Genomic DNA, 23832 nt, shown 5'->3' on the forward strand with positions numbered 1-23832 from the left:
GTTATCTAGCCACCGGAGGACAACACAACGAGATGCAACAATTCAAGTTTTCTCTGTCAATGACGTTTGGCTTTTGATGTGGTGTGATTGGTGTGAAGCCATATCCAAACTGGCTTCCCTTGACACCAGGACCATTCACAGTTGAGGTCACTCAGTTTAGCTCAACACTGATTGGCTATTATTTTATAGTTTCTTTATCAAGGGAGGCCAAATTATTTATGAGCTTCCCTTGCATTCAATGCTACAGGTGGCAACAATTTCATACTCTTTTTGACCAGACAGCAAATTCCAAAGAAAAATCTTAAAACTAATATAAATATAAACACAAAAATATAATAACCTTGATATTCACACACTGAACCACCATTCATTTCAACCTCAAGACCATAAACATTAATTCAAACTATGAGTCATGCATTTGAATTATAAACATTTAACATATGACAACAACAACAAAAAATTATGATTAATATGAATGTTTCTGTAGCATATCAATACTTAGACTTAGACTGTTATTATTACTTGCCATGAATTACATTACTTTAACAGTGAATTTAAAAAATATAGGATTCAACATAAGCCTCTCCAATTAAGGGAATAGATAGCCTAATTAATAATTGATATTTTGTTGGTCATGTTAACTGCATAGACATTTTTATAGTTAAAATATACATATGTGATAGCCTATGTAAACAAGTATGCCTATTTGATGAAATGGGCAGCTTTTACATTTTTATAATTTCCCAATTAGGACTAATATTGAAAAAGATACACACTGTTGAGTTTAATAAAAAAGTCCCTTGCTAGATTGACAAAATTATGTTATAATTTAATTATTCACAGGACACACAAATATTAAGCTACATGTAAGTCAGATAAGCTTGTCAACTATGAGGTCATAATTTAAAGGATCTTTATAAATACATTTTCTATGGTATTATATGATTATGCATTTATACAATTATAATAAAGGTTGATTCTACAGTTCTGGTAAAGCAACAATTATTTGGGGAAGATTTCAATCCAGGGAGTGAAAACAGAACTGATTGACCCTCATTTGAAAGGTTAATAAAAAATAAAAAAAAGTGTTTCCTTGGGTTATATGCCAAAAGTGTTTCTAAATTGTCTCGGCCACACATCTTACAAATGATAATACACGGATTTCACACGAAACGACTGGCCCACGTACCAACAATTTTACAAAGTAATAGCTATAAAATACATCCCTGCATGTTTTTTTTCAAATGTAGACGTAAGACAACAATATTAGCCTGCACGTTTATTTTGCATTTCTTTCTCTAGCCTACATTATATTGAATAAACCATTTCCCTCCCTCAAAGTATTTCACATCTAGGCGGCGGCCTAATTGTATCAGCCTACTATAACATATACTAGGCTATACTCACAAAGAAATACAACATGCATTCAAGGAACTTATTTCTTCCACAAATGTATGCAAAAGGGGACCAACGTAAGCATGCTGAACGAAAACACAACATTTTACTAACTGAAGCAAAATATAAATATCAAAATTGCGTAAAATACGTGTGCAAAGGCTGTCAGAGAGGTCATTATGGAATCAGCAGGAGCCCTTTCCACTGCAAATATTCTAAATAAACACATGAAAATGATGGCATTATGCCATTTTTAAAATGGGGAAAGACCCTGCAAATGATGTCTTGATTTGCTTTGTATGCTCCCATATCCAGTTACTGCAGTTTTGTAGTGGGACCATGGCGCATGTTTTTGTAGGTTTAGGTCGCGTCCCCTGCTCAGACATTACATGCATCATCCAATGGTCGCGTGCCACGTCATCGACTGTACCGTCGGGCACCATATTGCTATAACATATGATGTGGTTAGCTGATCCGTAAAATACCTATCCAGGCGTGGTAAGATCTGAAATACGTTGGCAAAGCCTGACCTCGCGGACTTCTCTGCTCTCATGGTGCTTTCAAGACAAATGGGAACTCGGAAAAACGTAACGGCAGTGATTTATAAGTGGGAAAGACGAAGCTCTAGAAAGATGCCAGAGTTTCCGACTTGCACTTCCGAGTTGGATCATTCAGAACGATTTTTCCAAGTCGGAGAAGTCGGAAGTTGGAGAGTTCCGAGTTCCCAGTTGTTTGAACGTGGCATCAAACACGCTCCACCCAAACCTCTAGCATTCTCACGCTATTGGCTGTTCGTTCTGTCACTTCCGAAACCATATAAACCTATGGCCCGCACCTTCATTGCCGTCAAAATGTATTGCGCAAACGAGCGCAATCCCACGAAAAAATTGTGCACTCGAGATTGCCAAAACCTGTCTGGATTATACTAGGCCAACCTCACTTTAAACGTATCAGAATGTCAACGACAGATTCTCAACAAACTTGACACTTTTTTGATGATAAACGTTTAAAACGTGTGCTGGTTGTCTTATGTGTTTTTGGGCCTATTTGTAATAGTGAAGGTCTTCATATGTCGATTGGAACATCATTCGCGAATGTCACTTTCCCCTGTTCACTATAGCATAGGTCACTGACTAGTGTCACCAACCGCAAGACTCCAAAAGACCCGCAGACCGGTGCCGATTTTTATTTATTGTAAAAATGAACCTTATTGGGGGCTACCAGCATCATCATCTGATGCACGAGACGTTTCCATTCGTCCAGAGGTGTCATCAAGATTATCCCTACTTCCAAAACTGGGTGGTGAACCATGGTGAAGTCAACTCTGATTTCCAGATCCAGATGCCTTACTCCACGGAGTTCGGGGCTCCGGGTCCGGCGCAAGAAAGTCAGCTGGACGCTCTCTCCGCGTGCATGGGGAAGAGGAGAGCATCAGGGCCGAAGAAGGAGCGGAGAAGGACGGAGAGCATCAACACCGCGTTCGCCGAACTGAGAGAATGTATACCTAACGTACCGGTAGATACGAAACTGTCCAAAATTAAAACGTTACGACTAGCAACAAGTTACATTGCCTACCTAATGGACGTGCTGGCTAAAGAAACTGGGGAGACAGAGGGATTCAAGGCCGAAATCAAGAAATATGATAGAGATTTGAAACGGAAACGGGAAACGGTAGGCTATGTGAACTATTTTAATAAGCAGCCTATTATTTTTGCATAGGCCTAAGCTATATGGTGATAATATTTTACTGTTCCGAAAATCTAAATTCATATTCTGCAAACTATAACAGCATTGTAAAAATTATTTATATGAATTAGGATCACGTAGTCTACGTTCTGCCATCAATCTAAATTATTGTCTTAATTATTGAGTGTCTTATGTGTTTTATATTACGGAATATGATGGAATATGCACCTTCGTGATTGTGGTTTTATGTTGAAACAACGTTGAGGCCATAATGTTGTAATTACTGTGTAGGCCTATTACAGTTGTTAAAATAAATTGTGTTTGTTGGCTCTGTAAGCGAAAACATTTCAAAGTTTAGAGCAATCCCATGTCAGAGAAATTATACTTTGAGCTCAATTGAACAAGCCTGAAAAGGCCTATAAAGATAAACAATATAACATTATCCGACCTCTGGTTGTTAATGTGAACATGTAATAGGCCTAAGTGTTTATTTAATTCAGACCATGTCATTTTACATTGAGTTTAAAATCAGTCTATGACAATTGCAGAGTGCTTATATCAATATTGACTACATTTTTGCTTTATTTCACAGAACGATGGCCTGCAAGAGTCATTAGGAAACGAGAAAAAGTTCAAAGGACGGACAGGTTGGCCACAGCAAGTCTGGGCTTTGGAACTGAACCAGTGAATGTTTTGACCTCTGAGCATGCAACCCACTCAAAGACTCCATATTCAAGCACGTCGCTGCAAGGAATACAACCACTTATACTCATCTACTGTATATACGTGCAATGTTTAAATTCAAACAAGGTGGACTTGGTAAAATGCAATATTATGCAAATATTTCAACAACTGCCTGGTAAACGTTTCTTTGTCAATTGTCGTCTGAGAGAACTTAAATGAAAGTTGTATAGCTTAGAATACATATTTTTGGTTGTGGATAGGCCACAATAACGAACGGAGAGACTGGGATATTTGAGGTGTTTCTTTATGCCTCACGGTTATGGGGCAATGCTGTTCAGCATTATTTTTCCCGCTTTGCATTTGTCTTGTTGTAGTAGAGTCGACTTACTGTCGTGCTATGTCTTGTAAAGAAAAATGTTGAATCTACCTCAAATTAATGTAACTGTTCGTTTGAAATAGAAAACTAATACATTCAGCAGTTCAAGACAAATAACCTATTTGTTAAAAAACAATGGAACGCACGGGTTTATATTACTTCGAAATGATACCGGTAAAGGCCAACTATTAGACTATTGGTATTTCGTTTTGATAGTTTTCTTCTTATGAATTCAATGTGAAATTATATTCATAATGACTTAATTTAATCACACAATCTTTAAAACGGCAATGAAATCAGTCAGTTCTTCAACAGAATGATTAGGTAGGCTATACAAATCTTGATATGCATAGCTCTAGGCAATTATTAATTTGCTTTATGAGGACACATTCTTATTTTATTTATTAAAACTTTTGTTTTATGGTGATGTAGGCTGACTAGATAATTTAAGGGTTTGAGGTGCAGTAGTATAACATATGAAAATACATGCTTCAGTGTGCTGTGTCCGGAGGTCAATAAACAGTGGTAGGACTAAGGTTCGATCTGTATTTTTGTCGAAATTGAGTTATTGACATAGAACATGGAACAGAAAAAGGCTAATGTATGGTCTACTCTAAATACCCCAATTCATGTGGTTAACTTCAAAAGAGTACAAGATGAAAATTTGCTGACATTTATACCAATGAGGGTTCGGAACTTTAAAGCCAACTATTTCAGAATCATATTTTTGAAGATAGAACCTTATCGTCCCAAGCTCTCGATATTTCTAGCCATATGCCATTTGTGATTTTATAGGCTATTTTATTTCAGGGTACCCGCATGGTTCCATGGTGTGAGCTAAAATATTTGATTGGCTCTACACGATATTTACCAAATTGAGAAATTAATTATAGATCAATATGTCTACAGCAATCAAATGATATTATCTAAATGTAGACGAAACAAATATTTTTCAATTTACGGTTCTATTCCTTTTTAGGGCTGGGACAGATGCATGCTATTTCGCCTGAACTAAGAGAGCGGTCTTTCGATTGAACAGCCCACAAGATAGTAGTCCCATCAATCAATCAATCTCAAAGTATATCCTATAGGATATAATAATCGAATTAAGAGATGTAGGCTATTATTTCAATGATAAACATACAGTGTATATAGCCTATGAACAAATATTTGCTTATAGGTCAGAATAATATTGGTTTGGAATAGGCTATTTGCAGAAGCCTAATCATACATGACAACACGTTTCACATCAGAGAGGAAAAACAATCAAATTGGCCAGAATAAATAATTATTAGGCTAAATAAAGAGGCTGAGCCAAAACCTAAATCCTTATATTGTATAACTTATAACCTACGTGGTCTAACTTAGTTCTCTACAAGAAAGGGGTTCCTCGAGCAAAGGTGTGCATCTGTGCGCGTTCAAGTTCATTGCTCATCAACCAATCATGCTCAGGCAATATTTCTTTGAAAAACAAGTGTGTCATTCTCCAACATCAATGCAAACTATATAAATTCGCCTATGCGAAAACTCACTGAAAAGGTGTGGTAGGCTATGATAGTAATTAGTAGCATGCAGGGAACCTTGTATTCCATAGCCTTTGTAGGGAAATTCAAAATATACAGCCTGAGCAATGTCCTTATTTCCTGATATTGGCGCCTCAATTCTGGACATAGCCCTACTCGTGCATGGACTAAATTATTGCAGAGAGAAAGGGCTAGGCAGGATACACATTTTTTAATTGTCCTTACAAAGTCATACAACTGAATTTATATATATATATATATAAGGCCTATGTGTGTTTTTAGAAAACTAAAAGACAGTATCATAAAAGTATAGAGGTTTAAGTCCTGTGACCTGCATAGAGCAGTAGGTAGATCTAGTGTTTCTGCTCAACCACTGGGGGGCCCCAACAGAATGCTGCTGGACACCTGGTGGTGGATCTAGTAACACAGAGCAACCTGGCCTCCGGGGAATTCATGATTTGGGGCATTTTTTAAAAATATATCCCTCCATTTAGTACGACTACATAAGTCTCCCAGCTATTCCTTTGTCTATGGTTGAAAAAGCATGAAAGGAGAAGTTTTGTCCAGTCACTAATTCCATCCACCCACTAAAATCAGAAAATGGCGCGACTGCCCCACAATAAACAAAAGACAAGCCATTATGTACAATACATTTATTAAAAGCAATAAGCAGCCATATTTAAATAAATGTGTCTTCTATAATACAACAATTGGGTTAAGCAGCACAGCCAATATGCTAACATAGGAGAAAAAAAAAGAAGAGGGAAATCTGACACTACAAACCTACAAGCAAAAACAAAAAAAAGCCATCGATAGTTCAGCAAATGACACATTTGACATGACTAATTGATGGTGTAAGATGGAAAACAGTAGACATAACTTATTACGTAGGACTTAAATAAGGTCTGGGACAGAGAACCTAATCAATACTAAGGCATAGCATCATCTGTGAAGAGACCACTGACAAACAAAACAGCGAGCATACAGCAGTGTTGAAGTGAACAAGAAAATCCCAATTAGTGATAGAGAGAAAGCAAAAACATTTTATTTTAATTTTTTTACAACTCCCATCTTCAATAAGCGGTAGGTAGTGTTATCGTGTGGTTGCGTGCCCACGAGACACACACATAATTTCAACACTGTGCCAGGAGAGGAAATAGACTTGACAGCTGAGGGTGACATGATTCCACAGAAATACATTGCAATAGAATAGAACAAATTTATCGTGAACACTAAGGCAAAGTACAGCCAGTGCTTGTGTGCACTGTGAAAACTATTTAGGTGGTTCAAATATGGTTCATTGCTCTCAAGTTGAGACGTTCTACGTGCTTGTGTTAGTACAGCAACAATTCTTCTGAAATAATATAATAGTAGTAGTAATAATAATAATAATGCATTTTAAACCCCTAATGAACAAGTTCAATTAATTGCTTTAAATTAGTCTCAAAAGCTGAAACCATGAAAATGAACACAAACTGAAAGTTACTTTCCACCAGACACACACAACTTTACAGAGACCTTACAATCAAGGATGAACTAAAGTACTGTACTGACATCTCACAAAAAAGTAGAAAATGTAGTAAAGAAAAAAGTCAGACATAACATTTCCACCAATACTTGAAAAGAGCTTGGTATTCACTGAAAGGCCATTTCAATCTGCAGTGTGTTTCAGTGTATAAGACGGGAAAGAGCGGGTAAAGTCAATGTAAAATGTAAAAAAGGGTCAGGGCCAAATGCTACATCATTCAACTTCAGTCATCCCATGTATGTCATAACACTGGATGAGTATTATAAAACTGGGTTGTTCGAGCCCTGAATGTTGATTGGCCAACAGCTGTGGTATATCAGACCGTATACCACGGGTATGACAACATTTATTTGTACTGCTCTAATTACGTTGTTAACCAGTTTATAATAGCAATAAGGCACCTCAGGGGTTTGTGTGATATGGCCAATATACCACGGCTAAGGGCTGTATCCAGGCACTCTGCTTTGCGTCATGCATAAGAACAGCCCTTAGCCATGGTATATTGGCCATATACCACACCCCCCCCGGGCCTTATTGCTTAAATTCTAGTTGGACACCAGAAAACGCTTCCCAAAACCTTATCCACCATCTTTTCATTCACAAAATGCTCCATGACTAGTTTATTGAAATATTAAGTTTGCACACTCTGGTTTGACACAAGCCTTTCTTAAAGTTGTTAACAGTCCATGCAAAATACAAAAAATACAAACAAATCTTTAAGGCAGTTCTCATACATTGCATTCTATCGTGTTGCTGATATCTTTATACTCTGCGTATTTTGTACATATCGGCATATTCACATTACAGAATTACATTACCCTGCGGAGAGTCTTGACAACAGTCTGAAATCAGATTAGGCTGCCTGGCGGAAACACCTTTTCATCAAACACACGTGCTCATGTCCAAGACTTATTGGTGGCCTTTATTCCAGCTGTTTGCTGCCCTCCGATTTCTGGTCCAGTCGGCTTTTGCTGCTCTTCACCATATAAATAAAGTATGTGAGAGTCTCCTTCTCGTTCACTGGGATATTCCGGAAGTGGCGACTGACAGTCTGAAAACAAATAACATTGCATTGAGGCCAAAATCATTTAGTTATCACAGAGAAGAACTACATTCTATCCAAAGTGGTATGTAAGACAATAGAGAGGTAGAGGTCAGTTTAATCAGTCTATTTTTTGAACATCCAGTTGTTTTCTCCCCAATTTTAATAAAAACATTGTGGTGAGGATTAGTGGTATGGTCAGGGGCGCAACTTTCACTGGGGACATGTTCCCCCCACATTCTGAATTTACATTTTTGTCCCCCCAGTTCTTTCATTGGAATGTAATACAAAAAACCCAAGCGCAGGTGTGCTTTAGGACCATGCGGATGCCTCCAAGCGATCGGGTAGGCTGTTGGGAGCGTTTATCCGACTGGATAAATAATTCTAAAACCAAAGTTGCGCCCTACCTCATCAGTCTGGTTAAAGGGACACTTCGGGATTTTGGCAAGGAAGCCCTTGATCTACTTCCCCAGAGTCAGATGAACTCATGGATACCATTTTTATGTCTCTGCGTGCAGTTTAAAGCATCTGTTTAACTCCCAACCAAATCAATGACCACAATTCTGACAAGGATCAGAACTCCATAAATAAATTCAGGAGACCCCGTCTAAACCCAAACAGATTATTTGATTTAAAATAATAAACGTGAAGGGAAATAAACATCCTCTATGTAGTCTCACCAAGGGCTGTTGCGGTATTACCGTCACACCGGCGGTCATGAGTTATGAAGGCAGTCAAATTCCATGTGACAGTTTAGTCACAATAATTAGGCTTCAAGCTCTGATGCTGCTGATGGTCATCAGTAGCCTACCAAACTGCCTTGTACCCAGCACTCTATATTCCCTCTAATCACTCTGACATCAATACAAGTCTAATCGAAATTCTAATCAAACACTTCATGAGAGCTTATGAGCTCATGTTGCGCAACATTTCTATAGGCTATGCAATTGCGCGAGAAAACAGAGTGATGGCCTCTATTAAAAAGAGGATCCAATCAGCTTTCTATAGGCTAAGCCTACTATATTTATTTCTCAACTTTCCTAATATTAAGCACATTGCTTATCTTTCCAACAGGAGTATAGCCTACCTGACCGGCATGAAAATGAACCACGGGAAAAGCGTCCTCCATTTACTATTTAAGTGCATAGATGACATGTATTTTCCCCACTACCCCTGTTGAGACAGGTGCATGATAATGATCCATTCTAAAGCAAAACAAATTTCACCAATATTAGCCTATCACTTGTGAATAATGCCCAGCGTAAGGCAAGAAACAATGCCTTTTTTGGGGGGGGGGACTTTTCTGATCAAAGTCGCACACCTCATGTAGCCTAGCTCATAGGCCTATATCATTTGATAAGGTTTGTATCAAATCAAATGTATTTATAAAGCCCTTCTTACATCAGCTGATATCTCAAAGTGCTGTACATAAACCCCAAAGAGCAAGCAATGCAGGTGTAGAAGCACGGTGGCTAGGAAAAACTCCCTAGAAAGGCCAGAACCTAGGAAGAAACCTAGAGAGGAACCAGGCTATGAGGGGTGGCCAGTCCTCTTCTGGCTGTGCCAAAGAGGCACAGCCAGAACAACTAAAGTGGCCAAATAACTTCTTAAAAATAAGCACTGCTTTACAAGTGGAGAGCCTAACTGGCATACATACGCAGTGTGAGTCTAGTTTGGGGAAGATACTTTTTCACCTTAAAAATGCACCTTTATAATAAAAGCATTAGTTGCAAAATCACATAGATAATGGTGTTTTCCTGTTAATGGAACATTTGTGCTTATAGCCTACTGCCACGTGCACATTGCTGCGCTTATAATATGAAGAAATAGCCTAATAGTTTATCAACATTCAAAGCTAAACATTCTGATCTGTTGCGTCAGCCACAATGCGTAAAAAAATGTTTTTTGATGCTGGTGGTTGTATTAATTTGGGATCTATAGCATCCCCCAACTGTCCCAGACTTTGTTTGGAATATTTATTTCTCGCACAGAATAGGTCAACTTTTGTACTATGGGGATAGTAGATGGACATAGGTTAGTGCTTTTACTGTTCGTTACGCCTACTCGTCTTGTTGGCAGACGAAAAGTAAAATGTGGACAGTTCTTCCAATATCTTCCATATGCACCTCGGAATTGGATAAGAACGCGCACAGTTGCATCCCGGAAGCATCGGTCTTCAATTGTAGCCTGTGAGAAAGACCCAATCATGTGATGGAGAGCCATGTGAGTGAGAGGTGCTTCGGAGCCCGCAGCACTCCGGGCCAAGGGCACAACGGCCACTGGCTGCAAAAAAGGCATGGATTTTTTTAGGGTGCATTACGGCCACACAAAGGGTATAACGCCGAGAAATTCGATTCACGACATTATCAAGTGCTTGTCAAATTGTGAATGAGAGACTGATAAAGTGTGTACAGCCTGCGCAAAAAAACAAAGCAGAGCTCATGCCTTTCAAGCAAATTTTCCCCAATAATTTAGAGTCGCATCACACAGCCTTACAATGTATTCAAAATCAAAACATTTAGCCCAAAGTTTAGAACTAAAGTTACATTAACTAAATTCAGCATATAGGAGTATCTATTTCTTCATTAACCGCTCAACACAGAATACTCAAATAATTTGTATAAAATAGAAATTATATTTTCTTCAGCTTTGTTCAATTGTATTCTTTATACTATAAAATAATGCCAGGGAATTCTAAGCAAATAGTGTCTGCTAAATGACGTAGTGTAGTCCACAGCCATTTGGCATAGCCAGATCAAGACAACAGAGTATGCTATTCTGTTCTTCTGAAAAAGACTACATTTTCTTCATATCATGCTTCTTTAGACCTGTCTAAAATAAATAATGGATTTATTGTGAAGGTGTAGGCTATATTACATGGATTTATTAGATTTCTTAAAATGTAGATGTTCCAAAGGTCTGCATCAGTGGCTTGTAGGCAATGTGTGGATGCCAGAAGATGCTAAATGTGTTTATGTTCATTCACGTCAATTACCGTGAAACCGACAGTTATTTGATTTGCTTGACAATCACCGGCCGACTAAATTGTGACTGCCACAGCCCTAGTCTCACCCAGCTCCATTCAGGGCTGACAGTTCCACTCAATGGGGGCAGCGCGTAGAGAGCAGTAATTGTTTGGACCTGTTGACTTGTGCTTTATTAATGACATGACAGGCTCATTAATGGAGGTCTAGGCCTCTACCGCCTAGGGAAACATTTCATTTATTGCACACTCGTAACTGTCATAGCTAACTTAGCTAGCTCAATCAATCAGTATTTTTCTGTGCTATTTCTGCACTATGACACTTATTAAAGCCTTGAATCTCATAGGGATCCCTGTCACCACTGGTCATCTAGCTAGCCACGTAACCAGCAGGGTTGCATACGTTTCTATTGGACTAGAGCTAACTAGGCTGGCTAGCTAGCTAATGCTAGCTGGCTAACGTGAGCTGATAATCATGTAGCAGCCTATGCTGACTAGCATTGCTAATATACTAGCTAGCTAATGCTGGGTCCGCAAAAATCAAGTAAATGCTACTGAACTCAGGACAAAAATCACGTTTCCACATTGTAGTGGCTATTAATGTTTTGGTTGTTTGTTTATTTGCTTAGTGACATTGCGAATATCATATTTTTGTAATTTAACTCTAAATTTAACTACCGGTATGTACAGTGCATTCCGAAAGTATTCAGACCGTTTCCCTTTGTTACGTTACAGCCTTATTCTACAATGGATTAAATAATTTCTTACCCTCAATCTACACACAATACCCCATAATGACAAAGTGAAAACAAGTTTAGATTTTGTTGCAATTTTATTAAAAATAAAAACAGAAATACCTTATTTACATAAGTATTCAGACCCTTTGCTATGAGACTCAAAATTGAGCTCAGGTGCATCCTGTTTCTATTGCTCATCCTTGAGCTGTTTCTACAAAATGATTGGAGTACACCTGTGGTAACTTCCATTGGATTGGACGTGATCTGGAGCAACGAACCGCCCTTGCTGTCTCAGCCTGGCCAGGTCCCCTCTCTCCACTGTGATTCTCTGCCTCTAACCTTATTACAGGGGCTGAGTCACTGGCTTACTGGTGCTCTTCCATGCCGTCCCTAGGAGGGGTGCGTCACTTGAGTGGGTTGAGTCACTGACGTGATCTTCCTGTCTGGGTTGGCGCCCCCCCCCCCCCTTGGGTTGTGCCGTGGCGGAGATCTTTGTGGGCTATACTCGGCCTTGTCTCAGGATGGTAAGTTGGTGGTTGAAGACTTCCCTCTAGTGGTGTGGGGGCTGTGCTTTGGCAAAGTGGGTGGGGTTATATCCTGCCTGTTTGGCCCTGTCCGGGGGTGTCATCGGATGGGGCCACAGTGTCTCCTGACCCCTCCTGTCTCAGCCTCCAGTATTTATGCTGCAGTAGTTTGTGTCGGGGTGCTAGGGTCAGTCTGTTATATATGGAGCACTTCTATCTTATCCGGTGTCCTGAGTGAATTTAAGCATGCTCTCTCTAATTCTCTATTTCTCTCTCTCGGAGGACCTGAGCCCTTGGACCATTCCTCAGGACTACCTGGCATGATGACTCCTTGCTGTCCCCAGTCCACCTGGCCGTGTTTCAACTGACCTGCCTGCGACTATGGAACCCTGACCTGTTCACCGGACGTGCTACCTGTCCCAGACTTGCTGTTTCAACTCTCTAGAGACAGCAGGAGCGGTAGAGATACTCTTAATGATCGGCTATGAAAAGCCAACTGACATTTACTCCTGAGGTGCTGACTTGTTGCACCCTCGACAACTACTGTGATTATTATTATTATTTGACCATGCTGGTCATTTATGAACATTTGAACATCTTGGCCATGTTCTGTTATAATCTCCACCCGGCACAGCCAGAAGAGGACTGGCCACCCCTCATAGCCTGATTCCTGTCTAGGTTTTGGCCTTTCTAGGGAGTTTTTCCTAGCCACCGTGCTTCTACACCTGCATTGCTTGCTGTTTGGGGGTTTTGGCTGGGTTTCTGTACAGCACTTTGAGATATCAGCTGATGTAAGAAGGGCTATATAAATACATTTGATTTGATCTGGAAAGGCACACACCTGTCTATAAGTTCCCACAGTTGACAGTGCATGTCAGAGCAAAAACCAAGCCATGGGGTCGAAGGAATTGTCGATAGTGCTCCGAGACAGGGTTGTGTTGAGGCACAGATCTGGGGAAGGGTACCAAAAAATTTCTGCAGCATGGAAGGGCCAAGAACACAGTGGCCTCCATTGTTTTTAAGAATAGAAGAAGTTTGGATCCACCAAGACTCTTCCTATAGCTGGTCACCCAGCCAAACTGAGCAACTGGGGGAGAAGGGCCTTGCTCAGGGAGGTGACCAAGAACCCAATGGTCACTTTGACAGAGCTCCAGAGTTCTTCTGTGGAGATGAGAGAACCTTCCAGAATGACAGCCATCTCTGCAGCACTCCACCAATCAGGCCTTTATGGTAGTGGCCAGACGGAAGCCATTCCTCAGTAAAAAAAGGCACATGACAGCCTGCTTGGAGTTTACAAAAAGGCACCTAAATGACTCTCAGACCATGAGAAACAAGAGTCTCTGGTCTGATGAAACCAAGAATGCCAAGAGTCACGTCTGGAGGAAACCTGGCACCATCCTTACAGTGAAGCATGGTGTTGGCAGCCTCATGCTGTGGGGATGTTTTTCAGCGGCAGGGACTGGGAGTCTGAACAAGAACAACAACCCTAAGCACACAGCCAAGACAATGCAGGAGTGGCTTCGGGACAAGTCTCTGAATGTCCTTGAGTTACCCAGCCAGAGCACGGACTTGAACATCTCTGGAGAAACCTGAAAATAGCTGTGCAGCGACGCTCCCCATCCAACCTGACAGAGCTTGAGAGGATCTGCAGAGAAGAATGCAAGAATGGGAAGAACCACCCAAATACAGGTTAGCCAAGCTTGTAGCGTCATACCCAAGAAAACCCGAGGCTGTAATCGCTGCCAAAGGTGCTTCAACAAAGTACTGAGTAAAGGGTCTGAATACCTGTGTAAATGTTATTTTTTGTATTTTATAAATTTACTAAAATGTCTAAAAGACTTTGAATTGTCATTATGGTGTATTGTGTTTAGATTGAGGGGGGAAACTATTTAATCCATTTCCGAATGCACTGTATCTAATCCGGTTTTCGCATGAGAAAATGAGTGAAGTCCCAAATTCCCGGCGAGATACTGCGACACACACTTACTGATACGAAGTCTCAGAAATAAAAGATCCGGTCACGGATTAGGAACCACTCCCTTTGAGGATACTGGAGTTCTTAGGAGAGGAAAATGACTTTGGATAATTGCCCTAATGAAATCCCAAGACAGAAGTTAACTCTTATAGAGCTGAGTACTTCTGAGACAGCTTACCAAGTTCTTTAGATGGGCTACTAACTAATGAACAAAAATATAAATGCAACATGTGTTGGTCACCATGTTTCATGAGCTGAAATAAAAGATCCCAGAATGTCCCATATGCCTCAATCTTATTTCTCGACAATGTTGTGCACAAATCTGTAATCGCTGAACATTTTTCCTTTGCCAAGATAATCCAGCCACCTGACAGGTGTGGCATAATCAAGAAGCTGATTAAACAACATAATCATTACACAGGTGCACATTGTGCTGGGGACACTAAAAGGCACAGATGTCTCAAGTTGAGGGAGAGTGCAATTGGCATGCTGACTGTAGGAATGTCCACCAGCGCTGTGAACGTTAATTTCTCTATCATAAGCCACCTCCAAGGTCATATTAGAGAATTTGGCAATACATCAAACTGGCCTAACAACCGCAGACCACGTTTAACCTCACCAGCCCCGGACCTCCACATCTGGCTTCTTCGACGGCGGTATCGTCAAAGACCAACCACCCGGACAACAGATGAAACAGAAGAGCATTTCTGTTTGTAATAAAGCCCTTTTGTGAGGAAAAACGAATTGGCTGGGCCTGGCTCCCAAGTGGGCCCATGCCCTCCCATGGCTGTGCCCCTGCCTAGTCATGTGAAATCCATAGATTAGGTCCTAGTGAATTCATTTCAATTGACTGATTTCCTTATATGAATTGTAACTCAGTAAAATGGTTGAAATTGTCACGTTTATATTTTTGTTCTATAGTATTTTTTTTTTACTAACAGGACAGCACTGCTGTATAAAATCAGTAATGTACGATTTTTAAAGCCTGCCTACTGTCACTGTGGCAATAAACAAATGAACCATTTATCATTTGGATATGTTGACACTAAGCAGTACAAGCCATAATTAGGTTGGAATAAGCTTATTTAGACAAGGAACGAGATTGCAAGAGGGACGCGAGTAGTTTCTCCTGCCTGTGGGTCTGACACTTTGGCTTTCTACTCTACCAGCCAGCTCCCCTTCGGCCAAGATGTCAGGCGAAACTGGTTTCGCAAGTTGCAGTTTGTTTTGGATAGCCGCTGGGAGACTTGGCATCAAAACAGACCATTGTATTTAATAGTCCAGTATTATGAAGTACATCTAGATTGCAAAATGCGAAAACTCCATATAGGACAACAATATATGAATACATTCATCAAAGTTAAATATTGTGCCTGGTGCTTGTCTTTAGCTGGAATAGATACCCCACTACGGTGTACACTGTTAGCGTTCTATAACATACTACAAACATATTACTGCTGTAGGCCCTGTGGTTAAAACAAATAAAAATCCCAAGACAAACAAGTTAACCTCCCTTTTCATGTAAATTCCACAAATTCCAGTTCCCTTTCTTAGGGGGACCGGGGTCCTCCCCGGGATAATTTTTATGCAGAAGGGTTGAGAAGCTCTTTAAAAAAAGGACATTCTAGCCATTAATTAACTATTAGATAGCCTTAAAAATTATATATTTTAATACACTGAAAAAAAAGTATGGACCAGAATAAGGCTCTCCTCCTCACTTTTCAGTTTGCTGCAGCTAGTGACTGGAATGAACTGCAACAAAGACTCAAACTGGACAGTTCTCAATCTCTTCATTTAAAGACTCAATCATGGACACTCTTACTGACAGTTGTGGCTGCTTTGTGTGATGTATTGTTGTCTCTACCTTCTTGCCCTTTGTGCTGTTGTCTGTCAATAATGTTAGTACCATGTGTTGTGTTGCTACCATGTTGTGTTGCTACTAGAGGTCGACAAATTAATTGGGGCCGATTTCAAGTTCATAACAAATCGGAAATTGGTATTTTTGGGCGCCGATTTGCCCAGTACATCACTGGGGCCAAGCTTCCTGCCATCCAGGACCTATATAATAGGCGGTGTCAGAGGAAAGCCCATAAAATTGTCAGAGACTCCAGTCACCCAAGTTATAGACTGTTTTCTTTGCTACCGCACGGCAAGCGGTACTGGAGTGCCAAGTCTAGGACCAAAAGGCTCCTCAACAGCTTCTACCCCCAAGCCAATAGACTGCTGAACAATTCATAAAATCGCCACCGGACAATTTACATTGACCCCCCTCCCTTTTGTACACTGCTGCTACTCTGTTGCCTATGCATAGTCACTTCGCCCCCACTTACATGTACATATTACCTCAACCAGCATGTACCCCCGCACAGTGCCCCTCTTTATTATTATTCTTAGTGTTCATTTTTATTATTACTTTTTATTTTAGTCTACTTGGTAAATATTTTCTTCTTGAACTGCACTGTTGGTTAAGGGCTTGTAAGTAAGCATTTCACGGTAAAGTCTACACTTGTATTCGGCACATGTGACGAATAAAGTTTGACTTGATATTGCGGTGGGTAAATACATTTGACTGGTTATGCTTATCAACCTATAGGTTAATTTGCATAATTTTGAGGAATTAAATTGGCGTGTGTACTAGAGGTCGACCGATTAATCGGAATGGCCGATTTCAAGTTTTCATAACAATTGGAAATCGGTATTTTTGGGCGCCGATTAAAAAAAATATATATATTTTATTTTTTTACACCTTTATTTAATCTTTATTTAACTAGGCAAGTCAGTTAAGAACACATTCTTATTTTCAATGACGGCCTAGGAACGTTCTGCCTCGTTCAGGGGCAGAACGACAGATTTTTAACCTTGTCAAGTCGGGGGATCCAATCTTGCAACCCTACAGTTAACTAGTCCAATGCTCTAACACTGATTACATTGCACTCCACGAGGAGCCTGCCTGTGCCGCGAATGCAGTAAGCTAAGGTAAATTGCTAGCTAGCATTAAACTTATCTTATAAAAAACAATCAATCAATGACTGTCATTGCTCCAATATGTACTTAACCATAAACATCAATGCCTTTCTTAAAATCAATACACAAGTATATATTTTTAAACCTGCATATTTAGCTAAAAGAAATCCAGGTTAGCAGGCAATATTAACCAGGTGAAATTGTGTCATTTCTCTTGCGTTCATTGCACGCAGAGTCAGGGTATATGCAACAGTTTGGGCCGCCTGGCTCTTTGCGAACTAATTTGCCAGAATTTTACGTAATTATGACAACATTGAAGGTTGTGCAATGTAACAGGAATATTTAGACACATGGATGCCACCCGTTAGATAAAATACGGAACGGAATAAACGTTTTGTTTGAGGTGATAGTTTCCGGATTAGTCAAAGGTATATGGTTTAGAGAGAAATAGTCGAGGGGTTCCTTCGTTATTTTACCGTTCATGTCTTCCATAGAGAATGTCTTGATCTACTTCAAATAAGGTCTGTGTTTCGTGCAGGCTTAAACCGCCTCGATGTTTTGATACCCGTGTAAATCTCACTAGGATAAGGTAACGTTTGTCAACATATTTTCATAAATCCACTCTACAAAAAAAATGATCTTCGCTTATATTTAGCCAATATTGATCAGAGTTACCTTGTCCTATGGATATCTACACAGTTAAAAAATTGGCAAGGTGGTGTAAGCCTACACGAAACACAGCCTTATTTTAAGTGAATCTAAAAATATCCTATGGAATAAATGAAGGAACCGCTTTTCAGATTTTGCTAGGTGTCATGGGAATTATGACTCGCACTTTGGTCGTCAATTCTTACCATGCCCATTATTAAAATAGGATTTCCTGCATATAGAAATGACAGTTTTTGTTTTCAACATTCATCACAGGTAACTTAAACTCTATTTTTATTCAAACAGTTGAGAGTATTTGTCTCCTAAGCAGACTCTTCAGTATCATTGTCACTTCAGAGCTGTGTGTGTGTGTATTTATGTATTAAGTTAAAATAAAAGTGTTCATTGTTCATTCAGTATTGTTGCAGTTGTCATTATTACAAAAATGTGTGTGTGTGTGTATGATATATATAAAAACATTTTTTTATATTTTTTATAAATCGGACCGATTAATCGGTATCGGCTTTTTTTGTCCTCCAATAATCGGTATCGGCGTTGAAAAATCATAATCGGTCGACCTCTAGTTGCTACCATGTTGTCATGTTGTGTTGCTACCATGCTGTGTTGTCATGTGTTTCTGCCTTGCTATGTTGTCGTCTTAGGTCTCCCTTTATGTAGTGTTGTCTCGCTTGTCGTGATGGGTTTTGCTTATATTTATATTTTATTTATTTTTAATCCCCCGTCCCCGCAGGCCTTTTGACTTTTGGTAGGCCGTTATTGTAAATACGAATTTGTTCTTAACTGACTTGCCTAGTTAAATAAAGGTTAAATAAAAAATACTAATATTGTTTCTGCAATGAGAAATTACCATCTTCAGCGAAGATACAACGAATTTCATGGAGTATCACAATCATTTTTTTGAGATCGTATAGCGGTTTTCTCTACAAACGGCTCTTTTTGGTGAACGTCAGGAATCGAACATGTGAAAGAGCCATTCATTTGGCTCCCTGATTTGCATACTACTAGTATCTTCTCTGAAGATGGTCATTTCTCATTGTGCAGAAACAATATAGTGAGGAGAGAGCCTTCTGGTCCACACTTTTTTAGTGTATTAAAATATATACTTTTTAAGGCTATCTAATAGTTAATTAATGGCTTGAGCAGTCAGCACCAGGAGGAAGGCTAGAGTAGAGGCAGTTGTTTCCCCCCCATATGGCTCCTGCAACTTGAATGAGCCTCAAAAGGAATATGTATCTCGCATAGAACACAAGTTGGTAAACTATTCTACTATGGGGTTGTGTGAGTATGTTTTAATAACAACATTACATGGCAAAAATAGTAGCACTGGAAAGTTGCATCCTGAGTGACAAAGTATAGGCTGTGCACACAGCATAACAGAAAATAAAATATTTGAGAATACACTTATTTGGGAATATATTTCTTAGAACAGACATGCTTCTGTATTAGGCTACATCATCTCCAGAGATGTTTATTGCGGATCTACACTGATCTCAAAAACAACCTGTTCAGGATTCATATGATGAAAATCCATCGCAGTAAAGGAGAACTTCAACCCCTGTGTAGAAATACTTATCTTTCTTGCACATGTAGAAAGATGCCACTCAAGGAGTAGAGAAATAAGCACGGTAGCAATGGAAACCAGGGACCCCCTCCTTTTTTTTTATAACAAAGGCCAAAATTGCTGCATTTCTTACTAGCACTTATTTCACCAACATTTGTTTTGCTTGCAGTGACTGATATGTGGTTGTCTTACCTAACTTAGTTGAATGCATACTAAGTCGCTCTGGATAAGATTGAACGCTAAATGACTAAAATGTAAATATTGGCCTACCTCAGCCAGTTGGGCCTTGTTCAAGCCAGGTCTGGTCTGGAGCTTGTAGTGTCTCTTGTAGCGTCTCAGCGTGTTTACCTGAAGCTGGAACAGGTCCACCTAACATCACAGAAACAGACATTGTGAGGAAAGAGTGGTGTGTTATCCATTAAGCATTGAACATCTTTAAGCACATCTGACTGTTCTCTATCATTATATTTCACACAAAAGAATGCATATAACTGTCATGCTATTATGCCTTTTCATCAATAGTCATCTTATGTTCTTTTTCATATCTACTCAACTTGATGTTTTTTTCTTCAAGGAGAAGCAGTGTCATTCTTAGAGACACATGATTAAAGGGAGGACAATGGGCTCGTTTTCCCAGCTGTTACCTCTGGCACTTCCACATCATGATCAGGAGACTCCCCTCCGTCGTCACTCGTCTTCCTCTTCCTTTTGTTGCGGACACTCTGGATGAAGTTTTTGTGGAAGTCGCATATGTAGAGGTGTCGAACCTAAAATAAGAGGAATAAGAGTGTACAAAACATTTCCCATTACATATACTTACCAGGTGAATCCAGGTGAAAGCTATGATCCCTTATTGATGTCACCTGCTAAATTGCTTCAAATCAGTTTAGATGACGGGGAGGAGAAGGGGGATATCTACTAAGCTGCTCGCTCCTGTAAGATGGGAAGGCAGAGCAGGCAGTGGCACGGTTGTGTGAACCAAATCGCAGAAAATAAACAAATGAGGAAAATCCAAAGCTTTGTGGAATCAGGAGTGCCAGATAGCTTTATGGGACTCTGCTTCTCTACAGTTTGGGCCTGGTTCAGGCACCTAGCCTGAGGCACAGAGATTTAAGTCTGTAATCATACAGACCTCCTCCCACGCATTTGGATCTAGGGTGTCAGAGTCCAGTTGCTTCCCCACGTCCTCCAGTAGCTCAGCCTGATATGCCTACAATACAGAGTCCTGGTACATCTTCTGAAAAATTGAGGCAGTAAAGCACTCTGTCTTTCAAGGGAGTGAGGGCCTGAAGTTGTTAGCCAGTGACTGCACCACCGAGGGAAGGTTACCAAACCCGGATTCCTCCATGTTGTTCGTGTTCAGGCCCGGGGGTGCCTCTAACAAGAATCTTGCTAGTGAGAAGTTTGTCCAACAGGCTCTTAGCTTCCCTGAGGCAAGCTGGTACAGCAGGGAGCAGTTGTTAAAGGTCCTTTAACAGGCCGAGCTCCTACCGGAGACGACCACTCAATGCAGCCAAGCACGAGTTTTCAGCACGAGTTTTCAGTGTAGCCTATTAATCGTCTATAAATGTTGAAATATCTTCACGCCTACAATACAAACCTCTAGGCTTCCGTCATAAGAGTAAAAAAAACAATTACAGGAGGCAGTTTGGAAAAAACAATCTTGTGTGAATCATCCTCTGGAATAACGCACATGCTTGGATAATAATTACAAAGCCAGCGTCTCATGATACCGTCCAAATAGGGCTATAACATAGCAAAGAATAGGCTTCTCAGCATAGAGTGCACCACATCATCCCATGGGATCAGTCAAGGCTGCACACAGCAGAAATATCACTGAGCTATTATAGTTTGTACACATCACCTATATTCAAACAAAGTAGGCCTTTTATAGGCAAATGGGAAGCATCACGCTCATGTCAGTCCTCTAGAACGCAAATGTTGTCTTCCTAGTAGTAGGACTCTGCAATAGTGAGGTTTTGAGTATGTGTGCACCGTGTTTTGGGAGGCGAGCAAGAGTCGACTCGTGCACTACTAGCTATGCAGGGTGAAACCAAATTGTCTATATGCAGACTGCGGTTATAAACATGCCGCGCCCACTGCCATTAGGTTGTTAAGCACCGTCTCTGACACACACACACACACCAGAACAGTCCGTAGCCGTAATGCACCAACGTTGGAAACCCCCACCTAAGAAGAAGGCTGCTGGTTAGCTAGGATACCCGTAGACAGTGTTCTTCGCCACCGCCTACCGAGCACTGTTTTGCCGCAGTTCTATTAACGTTACAGCGAGGGAAGTAGCTAGTTAGTGAGCCAACCCAACACTTGCTTAACGTTAAAATATCTGCGGAGAGGAGGCGGGGGGCGAAGGACACTGTGGCGGTCGCCTGGCTAGCTAGCAGCATCAATGGCAGGGGGCGCGGGATGTTGGTGGACCTTCTCGATGAAACAGCCAAGGATTGGAGGTCCTCGTTTGATGTTCCACAAACTAATCCAAATGAAGCCATAAGCAATCAGAGAAATCCAATGTTCCGTGATTATGGCGCAGAACAATTGTAAAACAATAGCAAATAGATAAGTGACGTTGAATTTGCCAACAAGCTGAAGCGTGCGCGATTAGCACATTCTTGCCTAGTAAACTGTCAGTGGGAATGTCTACGGGGCTAGCTAGCTACCTCGTCTCATAGTTGGAACAACTAGTTAGCAATACACACTTACGCTTTTGTCGATGTCCAGCTTTAGTTTTTTCTGCGATATGCTTTTCTGGATCCGCTTGCTGAAGGAAGCGTTTCCAGCTGATCGTCCGCAGCGCTCACCATCCTCAATCAAACAACACGTCTGGCCGTAAAACGGCGGAGCCGGAGGTCCATCGTGACTGTCTTCTTCTGTGCTGAACCCGTTCATGATAGTTGGTTTGGATCTTCTTGTAAAAGCCACTGAGAACGTTCTGTCGTCCTTCAATGTCCACTTTCTTCTACAGACAAGCGTTTAACGTCGTTACCTAACAACTTATTTTATATTAAACCAATGCGAAAAATTAGATAATGAAATGTCACTGTACTGAGTTTCGTCGTCAAGCTAGGAACCCATACCACAATACAGGCTAGAATGCCAAGAAAGAGACAGGACCTCAAGGTAGCTTGCTAGCTAGGTAGCTACTGCTAGCGAACAAAATTCCTAAACTGATAACACGCAACCGTTACTTTTCTATCATTCGTACATGTAGCTCTAAACAGTTCACATATCAAACTAAATCGGAACACTTCAATCGTCTTTCACTGATTAAACAATTTTGAAGACATCACGTATTTCATAGACTTCACTTCAACAGCCGCGGTATTCTTTCAGAATAGCTTGTACAATGAACACGTCCTGCTACTGCAGCGGAAGTTTTCTTACTGGATCACCATTGGTCATTTTCTAATAGAGGCGGGATTAATATGTTTTGTATTGCTCTTCGGTTGGTTAAAATGTATGTAAATCGTCCAATTGTTGCTTCCTGGATCACGATGCGTATTTGTTTTGTATGAAAAGATGAGTCTGAAACGGCCACTGTGCTCGACTGTGTAATCTTCATACTGACAAACATAGACATACATTTCTTTGTGTGCATTATATACGGATAGTATAACAATACTAAATATGCAGTAGCGTAATAATGTTATGACGTACTGTAAGTGCCTTAATGTGTTTGGACCCCAGGGAGAGTAGCTGCTAATGGAGATCCTTAATACAAATACCGTACAATGATAGTCTGATATTATTTGTCTAAACGCGGTCGTTCTGTAGTCTGCTTTTGAATAAGATGTCCTTATGCATTCTTTTAGACGTCTGCAGCACACATGAGTTATCAATTTGTTAAAATACAGAAAGTAATATCCTTGGTCTTGAAAATGTAGCCAACCACTGCCCTAATCAGGACGTTTCCCAAAAGCATATTGGTTAAATTAAGATGCTTTTGGCATACCAGGCCTCGATGACAGGTTTGACAGGTTTTTCTAAAGTAGCTAGGTGATTTATTTTAAATATGAATAAATAGTGGATCTTTTTTTTTTAAGGATTACAGACTGACTCAATTATAATTATACTGCAAATTAAATGGTGGTTAGACATCTCAACTTTTTATGGAACAAGGCCCAAACTATATTTAATGCTTTAAAATTGGTGCTTTTAGGAGACATTGCC

The 23832-nt window shown here is 40.3% G+C and overlaps 2 protein-coding genes across 3 annotated transcripts; one reads left to right on the forward strand and one right to left on the reverse strand.

Moving 5' to 3' along the window:
* The first annotated feature begins 2467 nt into the window (after positions 1 to 2467).
* Positions 2468 to 4689, forward strand: LOC139582678 (heart- and neural crest derivatives-expressed protein 1-like). The gene is made up of 2 exons (XM_071412890.1): positions 2468 to 3066; positions 3674 to 4689. The coding sequence occupies exons 1-2, from the start codon at positions 2596 to 2598 to the stop codon at positions 3767 to 3769; spliced, it is 567 nt and encodes a 188-aa protein (XP_071268991.1). The 5' UTR covers positions 2468 to 2595; the 3' UTR covers positions 3770 to 4689.
* A 1613-nt stretch (positions 4690 to 6302) lies between these two features.
* LOC139582685 (histone deacetylase complex subunit SAP30L-like) lies at positions 6303 to 23047 on the reverse strand. 2 transcript variants are annotated; one of them, XM_071412915.1, is made up of 4 exons: positions 22366 to 23047; positions 20292 to 20414; positions 19918 to 20016; positions 6303 to 8243 (listed from the first exon to the last, which is right to left on the reverse strand). In XM_071412915.1, exons 1-4 carry the CDS (start codon positions 22549 to 22551, stop codon positions 8115 to 8117), a joined length of 537 nt encoding a protein of 178 aa, XP_071269016.1. In that variant the 5' UTR covers positions 22552 to 23047; the 3' UTR covers positions 6303 to 8114. The 2 variants fall into 2 exon arrangements, with proteins under 2 accessions (XP_071269016.1, XP_071269006.1); XM_071412905.1 differs by lacking the exon at positions 6303 to 8243 and adding an exon at positions 8250 to 14123 and having other exon boundaries at positions 22366 to 23041.
* Between the last annotated feature and the right edge of the window lie 785 nt (positions 23048 to 23832).

Source organism: Salvelinus alpinus, chromosome 1, assembly GCF_045679555.1.
Source record: "Salvelinus alpinus chromosome 1, SLU_Salpinus.1, whole genome shotgun sequence".
Taxonomy (NCBI): Eukaryota; Metazoa; Chordata; class Actinopteri; order Salmoniformes; family Salmonidae; genus Salvelinus; species Salvelinus alpinus.